Here is a 16,506-nt window from a genome sequence, read left to right as displayed (position 1 = left end):
CAGGGTGAGATCAATATTTGATAAATTTTCATTTAAAAAGACAGTATATGACCTCGAACGCAAAGCCCGATTCTCGTATGGCTTTCGTTATTTTTGATATTTCATTGATAATGATTTGTTCTCTTTAAAACACATATTTTATCAGAATGGGTACATTCTGTTGGAATTGACTGGGATGCACTCGATAAACCTGATTTTTATGCAGAATGTATCGCTAGATGCGCAACTTCAATGACAGATTTTAGAGATAGATATGTTTATCCAAAGAAGCGTCTTTTGTTTCTTTCACGTGTTGCCAGTTGTGGAGTCTCACTAAAAATGGCAACCTTCATTTCAAATGAGTTTTATAAAGCATCTGAATGTATGTGCTATTATTAGTATTTAAAATTTGAACTATTTTCTGGACTTTTAGCTGAGTTAAAATCAAGTGGCCTGCTTTCTGATAAAGGATATGAAGGTTTGTTAATAGTTTTGTAATTCACAGAAGACAATATTTAACTTTAATTTTGCACGATATATTTATAGAAGCTATAGCAAATGGAATGCAATACGATAAACAGCATCCATTGGCATTTTTGCCAAAGGAAAAAGCACAACCACAACCAATAAAGTTATCAGTAAGCCGAGTAACATCTGTTCCTGGCTCTGTTTCTGGTGCTCCTAAGCCTCGCGCCAATATTATTTCAATATCCGGATTATCCGTCAAAGAGAGAGCAAAGCTTTACGGAGCAACTGGACAAGTCCTAAAGCCAATCACTGGAACAAGAACTGGAGCACGTTGGGTGAAAAAGGACGGGAGATGGGTGCGCGTGATGAGCGGTAAGTTTCGCTCAATCGTTGCAATTGTTGGAGCAGGTACTGGAAGAGGATCTGGACAAGTTGTTGGTGTCGAACAAGGAGGAGCAGCAGGACGAGGTGTTGGAAGAGGAAGAGGAGCACCTACTCCTTTGAAAACAGAGCCAATTCAATATGAAGAAGTTGAAGATGATGACAGTCGCAGAGTGAAACGAACGATTCGTGTTGGTGCAGCCAGAGCAAGGCGAGGAGGAAGAATGGACAAAGGAAGGATCGAAATGTCTGAAAAGCAAAATGAAGAGGAGGAAATCGAACCTTCTGATAACATATTGAAGTTTGCAAGGAGAAGACCAAGATTGCGAAGGGGGCCTCAGCAAGGCTCTGCTGATTCATCTGCTTCTGCATCGGCAGCCGGAGGAGAAGCTGGTTTGAACGGAGATATATATGCAGATGAGGAACCAATATTTGAGCCAAAAGAAATAATACCCCCGCGACCCCCCACACCACCATCGCCTCCCCCAACGATTGTTGCACAGCCACTTCCACCAGAGATTGAAGCTGTGCTGAAAGCAGTCGAAGAAGCAGACAAGGCAACTGCATCGTCTTCATCTTCACCTTCTCTTTCTGCCTCTTCAGCCTCGCCAGTGCTTTCATCAGGCTCCTCCGCTTCTCCTTCTTTGTCTCCTTCCACTGGAGATGGATTGGTTTCACGTCGTATTGCCATCAACAACGGAAAGAAGATGCTGATGAGGAAAGAGGACGATCCCAAGCGGAGATTTCCTGGTCCAATGGGAAAATATGAAGGTGAATGGGGTGAGTATATCCCAGGAGAGGAGAAGCTGGCAGAAGGACAAGAAATCGATGTGACGATAAATGCACAATACAAACCAATGAAAGTGCTTGGATCGAAAGGAGGGACGATACTTCTGGAGAAGAATGAAGAAGCAGATGAAAAAGAACACTCAACACAGGCAAAGCTGATAAGACAAGGAGGTGTGCCAGATCATCCAGCACATTGGAGTGAATGTGCACCAGGTGATACAACAGCTGAGGAACGTGTGGTGACAATCAGCAAAGGAAGGAAAATGATCAAAAGGAAAGACGGCGACCCGAAGAAGAAGCCGTTTGGAGAAAAGGGAATATTTGAAGGAGAATATGGAGGGTACATCGTTGGAGAAGAGACAATGGAAGAAGGCAAAGATTACATTGTGTCCATTCCACGTGGATATGAAGAATGCGAACATGTCGGAGGAAAGAAGATGTTCCGCTTTCTTCCCACTCAAAAGAAGAGTGCCGGAGGTGAATCTCCTTCAGTCACACCATCTTCTGTCCCGTCTTCTCCATCTATCAAGTTGCCTTCAGCAGAAGAAATCCAAAAGGCAAAGGCGATGAAAGAAGAGCGCGAGAAGCTGCTGGAGAGGGAAAAGGAGAAAGCTGAAATGTTCAAGAAAAAGACGTCGGAGTACGAAACCAAAATGGAAGAGTACAAAAAGGAGGTCGAGAATGAAGAAAAGCGTTATGCTCAATACGAAGCAGAATTGGCGCAGTGGGAAGAGGAAGAAGAAGAGCGGAAGAGCAGATGGAGTGAATCAGCCCGCTCGTATCAGCATACTCCTCAGATGAAAGATGTTCCTCTGCCGTCACCGCCTGTGCTGAAGGAAGGAACAGCAGAAGAACGGATTGTTGTGATCAAAAACGGAGCAAAGATGCTGAAGCGCAAAGAAGATGATCCAAAGCGCAATGACCAAACACTGTCCCCCAATGAGAGAGAATTTGAGGGAGAATATTTGGACTTTATTGAGAAAGAGGACACGTTTGAAGAAGGCAAAGAGTATCCTGTTTTGCTCCCTGCACATTTGTCTTCTGAGCCTGCAGCTGGCGGAAAGACTGTTCTTCGCCCGAATCCGCTGGAAAAAGAGCGTTTGATGCGCTTTATGCAGGAATCCGAGCAGCATAAGCTGTTGATCTCGAGCCCCGAGCTCCAAAAAGCGCGACAGACGCAGATTTTGAAGCAGAGACAGAAGGAAATGCAGCTGGCGAGGCAGAAGATGCTGTATTCGTACTCTCCTTTGGTTCCGCTCACTCCGATGACGCCTCTCTCTCCTACAACGCCGAGAACACCATTTCCTGTTCCGTTTCCACCTACTCCAAGCACTCAGACAGAAACACGCACGATTTCTGTGGTGGGAGGAAAGAAGATGCTGAAAAGAAGGCTGAACGACGCGAAGCGAAGAGACACGAAGCTGTCAGCAGAAGAAAGAGAATACGAAGGAAAGATCACTGACTTCATATTCGGAGAAGACAAGTTCGAGGAAGGGAAGAGCTATCAGGTGACTGCCCCCAAATCGTCTTACAAAAAGACAGGACTCGATGGAAAGACTGTTGTTGTGTTTCGTCGGCCGCTGTGTGTTGTTGGGATGGAAGAAGAAGCAGCAAAGGGAGAGATGAAGCTGACAGATGCAGTCAACAAGAAAATGGCATCACCTTCAACATCTCCTTCAATGAAAGCGCAAAATCAAGCTGGAAAAGAGGCCAAAGGAACACAAGAAACGAAATCTTCTGTTTCTCTTTTTTCGCTTGTTCCTGCGAAATCTGCCTCAAAGACTTCAGATTCATCGATAGATGTACAGAAATCTCCGAATCTTCCACCTTCTCTGACAATTCTAACCTCTGCGCCTCAACAACAGCAACAGTCATCAGATGTGTTCATGTCACCTTCTCTGTCTTCTGTGCCTTCGACTCCTTCTTCAGCACAGATGGAGTTTGCTGCTGTTCCAGAAAAGCGGATGATTGTTGTTGTTGACGGCAAAAAGATGCTCAAGAGCAAAGAAGGCGGTATTTCACAGGAAAATAATGCTGAAGAAAAGAAAGAGAATAAGTTCGAAGGAGAATACATTGAATACATTGAAGGAGAAGAGAAGTTTAAGGAAGGCAGAGAATATCCAGTGATGATCAAGCCTGATTACTCGACCATGTCTGGCATTGGAGGAGCAACAGTGATTATCCATCCTCCGCAGTCTCAGCCACACACGCCATTTGACCACCCAGCGGATGTCTCGTCAACACCTGCTGTTACACCACACGGGAAATACTCTCCGTCTCTATCATCCTGCAAGTCTCAAGCAAGATCAGTGCAGAAAGAGCTTGAGAAGAAAGGAGCGAAGACTCCAAAAGAAGAAGACAGGAAAATTGTCATTGTGAATGGAGAGAAGATGCTGAAGAGAAGAGAAAACGACCCAAAACGACACGATAACTCTCTTTCAGCTGAAGAAAAGCAATACGAAGGGAAATTTGTTGAATACATCGATGGTGAAGAGAAATTCAAAGAAGGGAAGGAATACAAGATCAAAATGGATGAAAGACAATACGAGATCCACAAGGGTGCTAATAATGTCAACATCATTCAGAAGAAACCGAAAGATCCAGGCTTCTGGAAGAATTTGTGGGGAGCAGCAAAAGGAGTTGTGGGAGTGTGCAAGCTGGTGAAGGATGAAACAGTGCAGGCATTGAGAAGAAGATACGAAGGAGGCTCTTCTTCGAGTGCTTCTGCATCTGCGTCTGAAAGCAAAGGTGTCAAGCCATCTGCTTATCCGCAAGTGCTCAACACTCCATTGCCAAGTGATATGAAGGAAGGCAGCGATTATCGCAATGTGGAGCTGAGCGAAAGTGGAGCGAAGTTGCTGAAACGAAAGGACGATGACCCGATGCTCTTGGATCAGTCTGCTTCTGAGCACGAAAAGCAGTATGTGGGCGAAGTCACAGGCTACATCGAAGGAGAAGAAATGTTCGAGAAAGGGAAAACATATCCAGTGAATATCAGAGACCAAGATATGCAGCTGCGCAAAAGTGTGGGGAACAAAACGGTTATTACGATTGATCGAAAGGCAGATGATCATTTGATGGAGGTGATAGGGAACGGAGCAGCTGATGATTTTCTGGCATCGCAGTTTCTGTCATCGTTGGGCAAAGATGACTGGGAAACAAGTCCAGTGAATGATGAGTACATGGACGACGATGCTTCAGCAGTCAGCAATGAGAATGCGGATGAAGGCGAAGTAGATGAACGAAAAGAACTTGGATTGAAGACATCTCAAATCCGCTATCCACCTGAAGAAAGAACTCTGATTGTTATGAATGGAAAAAAGATGCTGCTTTCAAAAGCAGCCAATGTTGATGAGATCAAAGCATCAAAGAGCGACATTTCAAAGTATGTTGAAGGAGAATATGTGGATCATATTGAAGGAGAGGAAAGTATGGAAGAGGGAAAGACTTATACTGTTGTTATCTCTCCTTCAGACATGGAAAAGAAAGTGGGAGTTGGTGGCAAAGTTATCTTCACTGCCACGCCTGAAGCTTTGAAGAGAGAGGAGGCACTGAAACAGAAGAATTTGTTGAAAGCACAACAGATTCAGGAACAAGCAATAGTGAATGCTCAACAAAGAGACACAACACTTTTGAAGGAGAAAAGAACAATTGTTGTGCAGGACGGGAAAAAGTACCTCAAAAGAAGAGAAAATGACCCTGTTTTGAATGATTCATCGTTGAATCTGACAGAAAAAGAGCAAAAGTTTGAAGGTGTTTATATTGAGCCAATCTTAAATGAAGATAAGATGACTGAAGGAAATGAATATGAAGTGTATATTCCAGTTGAATATGCACAAAAGACAGGTGTTGGAGGACAGAAAGTCATTCAAACAAAAGAAGTTCAGATTGATGAGACCATCCAACCTCATGCATCAGCTCTCAGCGGAAAATCTGAGCCTGCTGCTGTTGTTCCATTTGCTGAGGAGTTGAGGACGATTGTGATCCAAAACGGAAAGAAGATGCTTGTGAAATCTGATCAACAGAAACAAGCTGCTGTTTCTGACTCAGCGAGATTTGAAGGTGAGATTGTTGACTACATCGAAGGCGAAGGGTGCTTTGCTGAAGGAGCTGAATACAAAGTACTGATGAAAAATGACTACTTCCCAGTTAAGCGAGTGCAAACAGATGCAAATGGAAAACAAGAAGAAGTTGTTGCACTAACCCGACGCTGCCCGCAGGTTGCACAGGAAATAGTGAGCAAAGATCAATCAGACGCAGAAAATGCCTCTGCCAGTGGATCTTCGGCTTCAAATCAACCTGAAGCATCTTCTTCATCGAGTGCAGTTGCTTTCGTTGATGTGTCCCAAATTCTGGATGCGTCTAAAGCTGCTTCCACTCCTGTGATTAATGCTGCCTCAAAAGCAGCTGCAAGTGCAGTTTCTGTTCAGCCTTCTCCTTCTGTCTCCAACTGCGTCGTTGCAGAGCCTCGCACAATTGTCATCAAAAATGGGCAAAAGATGCTGCGCCGCCGCGAAAATGACCAATTGCGAAATGACAAAACGCTCAGCGAAGACGAAAGAGAGTTTGAAGGAGCAGTGATTGAGGTGCTCTGCGGAGAACATTTGCTGAAAGAAGGAAGATCTTATGAAGTGATGGTGGATCCGACATACGAGATTGTCAAGGGACTGAACAACAAGCCAGTTATTTTCGGCGCCTCGTCGGTTTCCGCTGCGGTGCTTGCTGCTTCAGAATCTGTGAGACCTCAATCATCAACATCTACTCCTTTTTCATCGCCTTCTTTGATCGATCAATCTCCTTTGTTGAAAGATATACTCGAATCCACTGAAGAACGTACAATAGTCATTTGCAATGGCAAAAAAATGCTAAAGAGAAAAGAAGGCGATGCAGAGGCTGAGTCTCCCAAATTGAGTGAAGAACAGAAGCTGTATGAAGGAGAGCTTGTTGATTATGTTCCTGGTGAATGCTCGTTTGAGGAAGGCAAAGAATATCAAGTGTCGCTTAGTGTCAAATGCAGACAAGCACAGGGTGTCGAAGGAGCACGCATCGTAACACAAGAAGCAAGTCATGATGATGGTACTTATAGCTTGCCTCTTAGCTCTGTTAGCAGCGGAAGCGATAGTCAGGCGCGTTCCAACCAGGGACAAGGAAAGCAAACATCACGGAGTGGAGGACTATTTCGCCGTTCTCAATCTCCTCTTCCTTTCGAAGCGTTGGGCACATCTCCTTCGCTTTCAAAACGCTCTTCGCAGATGTCTCCTGCATTGACATCTTCGTTCTCTCGTTCTCTTTCTCAAAGGCCTCGTTCCACTTCTGTTGCACCGAGGACAATCGGATGGAAGCAGCGAGATAAGCAAAGGTTTGTTCCGTCAATCAGAGTGGCTCCTGAGACGCGTGTGGTGAAAGTGGTAGATGGGAAGAAGATGCTCGCAAAGAAGGATATTACTCCAGAAGAGGCAGCAAAGATACAAACAGCGGAGGATTCTACCAAAGTGTTTGAGGGAGAATATGTGAACGCAATTGAAGGGGAAGAGAACTTTGAATCTGGAAAGCAGTACGAAATTGTGGTTGATCCCGCATTTCTTCCCGCCAAAGGTATTGCTGGCTCAACTGTGCTTGTGTACGACATTCCAAGCGAGCCACTGCCAGAAGAAGAAAAAGAAGAGAGAACTATTGTTGTGAGGAATTCAAAGAAGTTCCTGAAGAGAAAGTCTGATGATCCAAAACGTTTGGATGCTTCATTGAGCGCAGATGAAAGAGAATTTGAAGGAGAAGTCGAAGAATATCTTCCGGGAGAAGAAAAATTTGAGGAAGGGAAAGAGTACAATGTTTTGTTTGACCCGTTCTATCAGGTTGGCTGTGGAGTTGAAAAGAAGACTGTTGTGCGTGAGTATTCAATGGACGAGGTTGATTTGCTTCTGATGGAGCAGATTGAAGACACTGAATCTCTGGAAGACAAGCAGAAAGCGAAGAGGCGTCGTATGCTGGCAGCAAAACGAAAGAGGATGAAGGACAACCAGCTATACATCCAGCGATATCGTGCCAGGAGCAAAGCAGCAATCGCAGAGAATGCAATCAAGCGGAGAGAGGCTATTCTTCAGAGCAGCAACCGAACACCCACAATATGTGTGGAGCCAGAAATGAGAGAAATTGTTGTGCTGGACGGAAAGAAGATGCTGCGCAGACAGGAAAATGATGCGAAAAAGCACGATCAATCTCTTACTGAAGAGGAAAGAGAGTTTGAAGGAGAATATGTCGAAGTTATCGATGGAGAGAACAAGTTTCGTGAAGGAATGTCTTATCAGGTGATGGTTGATCCGCTGTATCAATCTTCTGTTGGAGTTGGAGGGAAGACCATTTTGCACGGAGATGTTATTCGATTGGAGAAAAGAGAGCATCCTCCAAAGACTGATGATGCAATTGCAAAATCAGAAGCAAACGCTACCACCTCTTCTTCCGCTTCTGATATTGTTTTGAACATTGACGAAGTTGAAGAAAGACATATTGCAATCAAAAATGGAAAGAAAATGCTTATTAACTCAAACGAAGATGCATTTGCAGGCAAAGCTGGAGGTGCAGTTGCAGTTGCAGTTTTAGATGATCATATAGAAGGAGAACTTATTGACTATGTTGATGGAGAAAATACATTTGAAGAAGGGAAAGTGTATCCTGTGACAATGAAAAAGAATTACGAGAAACGAGAAGGAATTGACAAGAAGATTCTTATCACACAGGCAACAACATCTCGCAAAGATATTGAAGCATCTCCATCTCAAAGGAGCACTCAAGATACTTCTTCTGTTACGTTTGGTATTAATACAGTTCTTCCTGAAACACGCACAATTCTTATTCGCAATGGTAGAAAGATGCTCGAGCGCAAGGCTGATGATCCACTTCGCAGCCTACCAGGAAATGAAGGTCTGTTTGAAGGAGAATTCATCACAGCCATTCCTGGTGAGTCTACATTTGTTGAAGGCAAAGAATATCAAGTGCAGATTGTGCCCACATACGATGTGGCGAAAGGAATGGGAGGGAAAACGATAATCAAACAAAAGTCATCCAGTTCTACAAACACTCCACTAATTGCTATCGGAGAGAAAACAAAGGACGGAAGCGTCAAACCTATTGAGTCGTTGACACAAGCAAGAAAGGAACAGATGCAAAGATCGAAAGAAAGTCCGTCATTATCTTCGGGCTCGTCAATAAAAGAAGGGAAAGAATATAACGAAGACAATTTGCAAACTGAATTGAGAATTATTTTTATTAGCAAAGGCAGAAAAATGCTGAGAAGGAAAGAAGATGATCCTCTTCTCCATGATATGTCTTTGGACGAAGAAGAAAGAGAGTTCGAAGGTGAGCTTGGAGATTACATTGACGGAGAGGATATGTTTGAAGAAGGAAAAGAATACCAACTTGAGTTTTCGATGGATTATGACGAAGTTGAAGGAGTGGATGATAAGCGGATACTTACAACAGATGTGCTTCCTGACTATGGAATGTTCATTCCAGAAGCACCTCCTCTTCCTGAAGAAGAAGAGTTCATCTACTCAGATTCTCCACCTGGAGAAGAAGGCGTGGATTACAGGGCAATCGTATTCAAAAATGGGAAGAAGTGGCTGAGACGTGTTCCAAACGATCCGGCAAGAAACGACGAGACGCTTTCCGAGGATGAACGAGAGTTTGAAGGGGAATATCCGTTTGAGATAGACGATGAGGAATCATTGCAGGATGGAGACATTGCATTTGTGGAGATTGGAGAGCCTGAAGAATATGAGGAGTTCGAAGAGGAAGAAATGGAAGAACCAGAAGCTGAGGAAGTTGTCGAAGAGGCGCAGGAATCAAAGGAAGATGAAGGAGAAGCAGCGCCTGAGCACAAAAGGAATAGAAGGGTTGTGCGAAAGCGCGAAACATCAAGTTCATTTGACGATGGAATGGATGCAGCAGAAATGGCAACAAGTGGAGAAATTAAAAGTGTTTCAAGAGAAAGCTCCGAAGATGAGGAGTATCAAAATATGCTCGAAATGGAAGTTCTGCAGATGAAAGAGAAACAGCAGGAAGAAATGGCAAAGCTCGGCTTTTCATTTGATTTGTCGGTGGTTTCCAACTTCGCATTTGATGAGCGAGAAGAGAAGATCACATTCCACAGTTACAATGTTTCAAAGAAGCTCTTCGAGCACATCGAGCACAGTGCAACACTTCTATCCAATCAACTTGGCGAGAGTGAGAATCTTGAGCTGCGGAAGTTGGTTTTGAAAGATCCTGTTAACAGCGCACCAAGCAATTGGATTGTTCAAGGACCATTCAAAACCGTTCAGCAGATTCAAAAGTATCTGTGCGCTGCAAAGACTCACTCGATGATAGCCTCACTTGCTTCAAACTTTAACTCGCTTAATCCTCCTTCTCCAATCCTCATTAGCGAGGCTGTAATTGTTGAATTTTCTGAACGAGCTGGCTCTCCAATGTTCTTTTCTGTCAACACAGACAAGGTTGATTTGCTTCGTGTGGCGAGTAGCCCATTGTCTATCTCTTCTTCGTCTGAGTCTGATTCATCATCTCATTATCTGATCAATCAATGCAAGGCCAGCAACGAGCTATTGGATGCATTCCAGCACTTTGTGCTGAACAGAATGGGGAATGAGATGTTGGTTGACACTGCAATTGGTGTTGCATCGGAAAAAGGCATTGAATGTGTGAGATGTGCTGCTGCCACGATGGACGTTCGCTTCTGGACAGGTGAAGATGGACAGACAATTAGGAAGAAACATGCCGTATTTATGAATGAACACAATTGCGGAACGTTGTGCGAAACCCTGAATGTGAATGACGAAGGAGAAGATGAAGGCGATTTCGGAAGCGAGGAATCAGTTGAAGCAATTATGCAACTGAAAGAAGCACTGAAAGGAACAAATGAAGACGATTTATTAGAAGCTCTTGAAAACTTTGGAGAGCAGTTCGCTCTTTTGGTGAATCGTTTGAATACAGCTGCATTGGATGATGAAGAACTTATTAGGTTAATTATCAAGCGAATGGAAGAGAGCATCGCCCAAAACTCTGATTCTGAGCAAAGCGCTGACTCTGCACCGTCAGAACTTCAAAGCGAGCTGATTCATGCCTTAGCAATTCTGACATATCGTGTGAATAATCTGAAGAGAATTGTTAAGGAAGGAGGCATTCCAATTGTTCTGAAATTCATAAAATCGTTCAACAAACAAGATCAAGTTTTACTGAAGAATGGCAGCCACATCATTTGGAGCGTCCGAGAAAAAGAGCCAAATAAGGTGATTATTCGCGAATCAAATGGAATTGAAATATTGACTGATTGCGTTGTGAAATATGCATATAATGAAGATGTGTCCATTTTATCAAAAGTTCTTGCTGTTCTTGTTCAGCTGTCACTTGGAAGCACAAACAGAGAAAGGTTTGGTGCGATGTGTAAATCAAATGCATCATCAGCCTCGTCATCTTCTTCGCAAAAGCAAACGCCTCATCCATTCGTCCAAGCAATGGTTCACCTACTCCAGCAGCATGAGACACTGCTTCTGAGAGTCTATCGAACTGTTGCCACTGTTATTTTGAACCTTACGAGCGATTGCACACTTGCAGATGAATTCCTTTTAATTCCGAAATTCTGCAAGATGGTTGAAACTGCAATGCATTTCTATCTTTCAAAGGAGCAGAACTCTCTCACTCGCATTCTTGTTTCAATCTTCCAAAACATTGCTTGGATGCCCAATGGATCTGATCAAATAGTTAAGGAGGATGCTCATAAGTCTCTTGTAACGCTTGGAAGAAATGCATGCAAAGCCATCAAAGAAATCAAATCATCAGAACAAAATCTGACAAAAGTGGAAAAGAATCTCCAGCTGGAAGAAGAAGTGACGCTTGTTGAAAGAATCTTCCATGCGATTGGAAACATGACAGTTTCTCAGATTGCAATGGATGCATTGGCAACTGAAGATGTGGCCAAATTGTCCCTTGATGCCATTTCTTCGAATTTGGATAATTCAGCCATCGTTTGTGATGCAACATGTTTCCTTCAGCACATTTCATCAACAGACGAAGTTCTGAAGTCAATCGCAACGGAGGATTCGGTCAAATTGCTTCTGAAAGCGGCGCAGACTTTCACTTTGAATGAAACGTCTGTTGTTGCAAATGTTGCAGATATATTTGTAGCTCTTTCATTGTCAGACAATCACAAAAAGGTACTTGCTGAAAAAGCAGTTCTTTCAGAGATTATTCGCTTGATGAATGTTCACCTGATGATTGAAGAGGAAGTTTCCATTTCTGCAATCAAAGTAATTATCAACTTGACACAAACAGATGAGTATCAGAAGCAGATCGAAGAAGCGAAAGTTGTTGATGCATTGCTTGGAGTCCTGGAAAAGAAAAAGGGCAAAATAGACCGAGTTGTTATGAGTATCGTTGATGCACTGGTGAACTTAGCTGTTGATCAATCTAACAGTGCTGAAATTGTCGAAGCCGGTGGAATTGCACTTATCATTTCTTTGTTAAATCTTTTAATTCATCCAACCAAAGAATCTCTCACACTTCAAAGTAATACTCGTTCAGCTTCTTCATCATCTGCTTCGTCCTCTTCTGCTGACAGAAATGATGCTGATGCTACGACAAATCCTGCGCAATTCGAGATTACTCCAACATTTGTTCAGATGCTTTCACAGAAGTGCTTCATGACTCTTTTGAACATTGCATTTGACGATGGAAATTTGGATCAGCTAATTGATGATGGAGTTGTTGAGCTTCTGATTGTGTTTTTCGCAGAAATCAATTCGAAGCATGAGATTATCACAAGCAGCAAAGCAGCCGAAAGCAAAGAAATGTTCTGGGCTCCGTCTCGATCCACATCAACTGCGCTTCGTGCTGCTCTTCAGCTTCTCGGAAACCTTCTCACTGAAAACGACATTAGAGATCGAATTGCCACTGAAAAATCAGATTTGCTTGCAGAACTTCTGAAAATCATACAGATTGGCTTGAAAAAGCTTGAACTGCATATGAATGGGAAAATGTACGAGGACTTTTATTCTGCAAACAGCTCATCTAGTTCTAAGTCTTCTTCTGCAAATGTGCAATCGTCTGCAGATGCTATGAATGAAAAGAATGCCGAAAAGAGCGTGAAAGATGAAGATTGTGATTTCATTGCAAGCGCGTGCGAAACACTTCGAAAACTGGCAATTAATCCAACTGCAAAGAAGACTCTTAATGGATTAGAAGCAGTAAAGTTGATGGTATCTGTGCTAAACACTGAAATAAAGAGAGCTGAAAAAGAAGGTACAAAACTTTCATCTCGAAAGAATGATAAAAAGAGTGATGATGAAGAGGAGGAAGAGGAGGAGGAAGAAGAAGAAAAAGAGGAAGAGGAAGTATTTATCGAATCAGCAACTGCTGCAACTGTGAATTTGATCACAAAATGCGGTTTGTAAATATCTTTTTTTTTTCACATATATTACTGTTTAATTTATTATTTTTAATTTTTTAACTGACACTGTTTGTGACTAAATTGATTCCTCAGAGGATAATGTTGTTTCGTTCATGTCATTGGACGGTCCCCGTACCATTCTTAAGGTTTTGAAGGTGTTCGGAGAAGAGCACGAAGCAACTGCAAAGCTTGCAACGCTTGGCCTTATGAACATTGCAGCTACGCCAGCTCATGCAAGAGAATTAGGAAAGTTAGAAGTGAATGAAGTGCTCGAGAACATTATGGAGGTGTGGGACGGATCGCCTGCTGCTCAGCATGCGAAGTCGTGTCTTGCCAGAATCGAAAAAGCTTCACTATAATTGTAGTGAACCATATCACATCAAAGCTGTTCTCCTTATTTCTTGTAATTCTGTCCTTATTGTGTTCATTACTGTAATTAACTATTATTTTTAAGGATTGGTTTTATTTAATTTTTAAGCGTGTTTGGGTTTGTTTTCCAACTTTTTTGCTATGCGTAGTGATTATGTTTAATGAATTTTATTTTACTTCTTTCAGAAAAAGTAAGTTAATATTTCGTTTCAATTTAAATTTGTCCCTCCTGTTTTCTTGAATAAATAACCTTTTCTTTGGATTATTCACCTTCATATTCTTTAAACTTTGTTTATTTTTTTTTTTTTTTATTCAATAAAAACAACATCAAGATATTGCAGAAAAAATGAAGATGGAACAAAAAGCGAACTTTTTTTCTTTGTATTTTTTATTGAACATAAAAATTACAAAAAGATAATCAACATAAACAATATCCTTCCATCGAATGGATTTAATAAAGATTGAGCAAAACAAAAATCAAACAAAGAAAAATTATGAAATTGAAAGGAATTCTGTGAACAATCATTCAATAACTCATCCAAAAACATTGGATTCAACTCAAACGGAAAGATAACAAAAAAATGTCTGAAAAGATGTCAATAAAACATAAGTTTCATAATTCTTATAAAGATATATGTTGAAAAAATGCTAAAACGAAATGTCAACACTCAAAATTACAGAAATAAGAATATTCAAGAAATGCTTGGCAAAATCTTCTTCTTCTTCTTCTTCTTCTTTTTCTTTTTCTTTAAACTTCCGGAATTGATGCTTATATTTGCAGAATATTTTTCTTTGTCTGAAAACTCGGCTGAATACATCTGCGAGGTGTCTGAAAGCAGATAACCTTGTTCATATTCTCTTTCAGTTTTCTCCTCTTTCATCCGCCCTTTCGCTCCATCAGTGCGACTTTTCAAAGAGTGCTGCCCTCTTCCTTCTTCTGATTGTAGCTGTGTGTTCTTCAGAGACCACAAAAGCGGATCTGTTGCGAGTAACACAGGCTGTTTGTCAAAGCCCCTCCGCTCATCTCTGCTTCTCCTCGAAGCAGACGATGACGAAGTGGTCTTGGTTGCATCAGCACCTGGAGAAGATAACGTCGATGCGCGGCGAAGTGATGGGGCAGTGTTCATCGTATGCTCATTTGTTGAATCACGGACTTCAAGTTTTGAATGTTTGCCTTTCTTTGTTTGCACTTTTAGTACATAAAACAGCAGAAGGAGATCAACAGATGGAACTATTTCCCAGAAGAATTGAAGCGTCATGGTTTGAGAAAAAAATTCCGTGCTTTATTCAAACATTTTCGAATGAATTGAAGCAAGATTCCAAAAGTAATAAATGTATATGATCATGCAAAGTCAAATAGAATTAAAGTTTTAAAAGAAATTTTGAAAACAGAGAAATTTTATATGAAAAGTGTTAATAAAATGAATAAACATCAAAAAAATACCATCCAGTTTCTTCTTGGCCACAAGTTTCCGCATTTTTTCCGATTAACGTTTGAAGTTCATTGCGGTGAATGGCTTTAAAAAACGACCACAAAAATCGAGCGAGAAACACAGCCCACATCAAAAATACGAGATAAATTAATATCATTACTCTTGTTCTTATTTGTCCATACAACCTTGATCTGAACGTAATCTGAGCAAGACGGAATCCATACACGGAAATTGATATCCAAACGATTAAATACTGAACAGAATTCACAGCCATAAATGTGCTTAAAGGGTTTGAAAAATCGTTTTGTTGATCCTAATTTTGTGTTAATAATAACAAGAGTATTCAAAAAGAAAAGTCATTAATTAGTTGTAAGTGATTATGTTCAAAAGTTTCATACTCCATAGGCAAATGTTAAAACCAACGTGATTATAAAAATGATGACAAGAAGCACAAAAATAAGTATGTTGCAAAGTTTTAGTATTTTTGCAGATGAAACGGTTGATAGGACAGCACCTCCAATCCAAATTGACAAAATTTCCCATGTGAAAAATAAAAGAAATCGAGGAAGTTGATCCGCTATGTACAGCCCTGTTTTATAGTTAAAAGGAAATGGAGTTGTGTAACAAATTATCCTCCATGATAAAAATACGCAAAATATTGTGAGAAATGCTCTTCTTGTTAATTTTTTAGTTTTTCCTCGTTTTCTAAATGATAATATCATCTCTTGGAAGGCAAATAATAAACATATGAAATATAAAACTACAATAATTGCAATGGGCCATCCTCCTTTTCCAAACATAACTTAACAAAAGAAATTAGTAAACAAAGTATTAAACTAATTTACCTGGAACAGTCGCCGATAAGTACATTTGGACAGTTGGCTGGCTACTGTTTTCTTTTTGTGAATGTTTGACTGGATAATTCATGACTTATCCCCAATAAAAAAAGCTTCTTAATTTATTTTTAATCTGTTTAACTTTTGGTTATGATGTAACAAAAGAATACAAATTTAATTAAAAAAACAAAAAAGTTAAAATTATTATGGTGATTCAATTTTTCGAAAAATTGTTAGCAACTCGGTCATGTGATTTCTTCTTAATTATAATACTAGCATCCTAAATTCAATTTAAATGAGAATAACTTTTAACTTTTCTTCAATTTGAACATCAAAATTGTCTCATTCATTTCTTCTTCAAAACACAAAAAAAATATACGATAAAACAAATTGAGATTTCATAAAAATGCTTATCAATATAAATGAAGTTTCTTTAAAAAATCTTGTTTGCTTTGAAAATTTTCATTTGACTTTTGCAAAATGTTTTCGGAGAAATACATGATCTCGAATGATTGTCTGGAACGAAATTTTAGACTTTATAAATTTTGTTCCACCTAATAATTTTTGATGTTTTAATCAATTTTCTTTTTTTCTTTACACTTAAGCATGGGAATGTTTGACATTCTATGATATGACAGGGAAAAAGTTTGTTTCAAAACAAAGTTTTTTTCATTAAAGAAAAAATTTCCCCCCATTTTCGAAATACAAATTATTATTTATTTATTTATTATTTTTTTTTCCCCGAAATTTTTGTATTTTCATAATTTTTTTATTTTGTAAATACAGTTATCGCAAAAAATACCGGACAAGATCGATT

The 16,506-nt window shown here is 40.6% G+C and overlaps 2 protein-coding genes across 2 annotated transcripts; one reads left to right on the top strand and one right to left on the bottom strand.

The window, feature by feature from the left end:
• Positions 1-47: 47 nt before the first annotated feature.
• Positions 48-13,782, top strand: MONOS_5728 (uncharacterized protein; the record flags this gene model as incomplete). Its single annotated transcript, XM_067875902.1, has 5 exons — positions 48-75; positions 146-361; positions 413-457; positions 526-13,047; positions 13,145-13,782. 5 exons carry the CDS (start codon positions 48-50, stop codon positions 13,408-13,410), a joined length of 13,077 nt encoding a protein of 4,358 aa, XP_067734957.1. The 3' UTR covers positions 13,411-13,782.
• Positions 13,678-15,895, bottom strand: MONOS_5729 (uncharacterized protein). Its single transcript, XM_067875903.1, has 4 exons — positions 15,699-15,895; positions 15,252-15,655; positions 14,865-15,166; positions 13,678-14,701 (listed from the first exon to the last, which is right to left on the bottom strand). The coding sequence occupies exons 1-4, from the start codon at positions 15,778-15,780 to the stop codon at positions 14,113-14,115; spliced, it is 1,377 nt and encodes a 458-aa protein (XP_067734956.1). The 5' UTR covers positions 15,781-15,895; the 3' UTR covers positions 13,678-14,112.
• Between the last annotated feature and the right edge of the window lie 611 nt (positions 15,896-16,506).

Source organism: Monocercomonoides exilis, assembly GCF_001643675.1.
Source record: "Monocercomonoides exilis strain PA203 chromosome Unknown scaffold4-2303458, whole genome shotgun sequence".
In the NCBI taxonomy this organism is placed as follows: domain Eukaryota; phylum Preaxostyla; order Oxymonadida; family Polymastigidae; genus Monocercomonoides; species Monocercomonoides exilis.
This window is presented reverse-complemented; position numbering and strand designations above follow the sequence as displayed.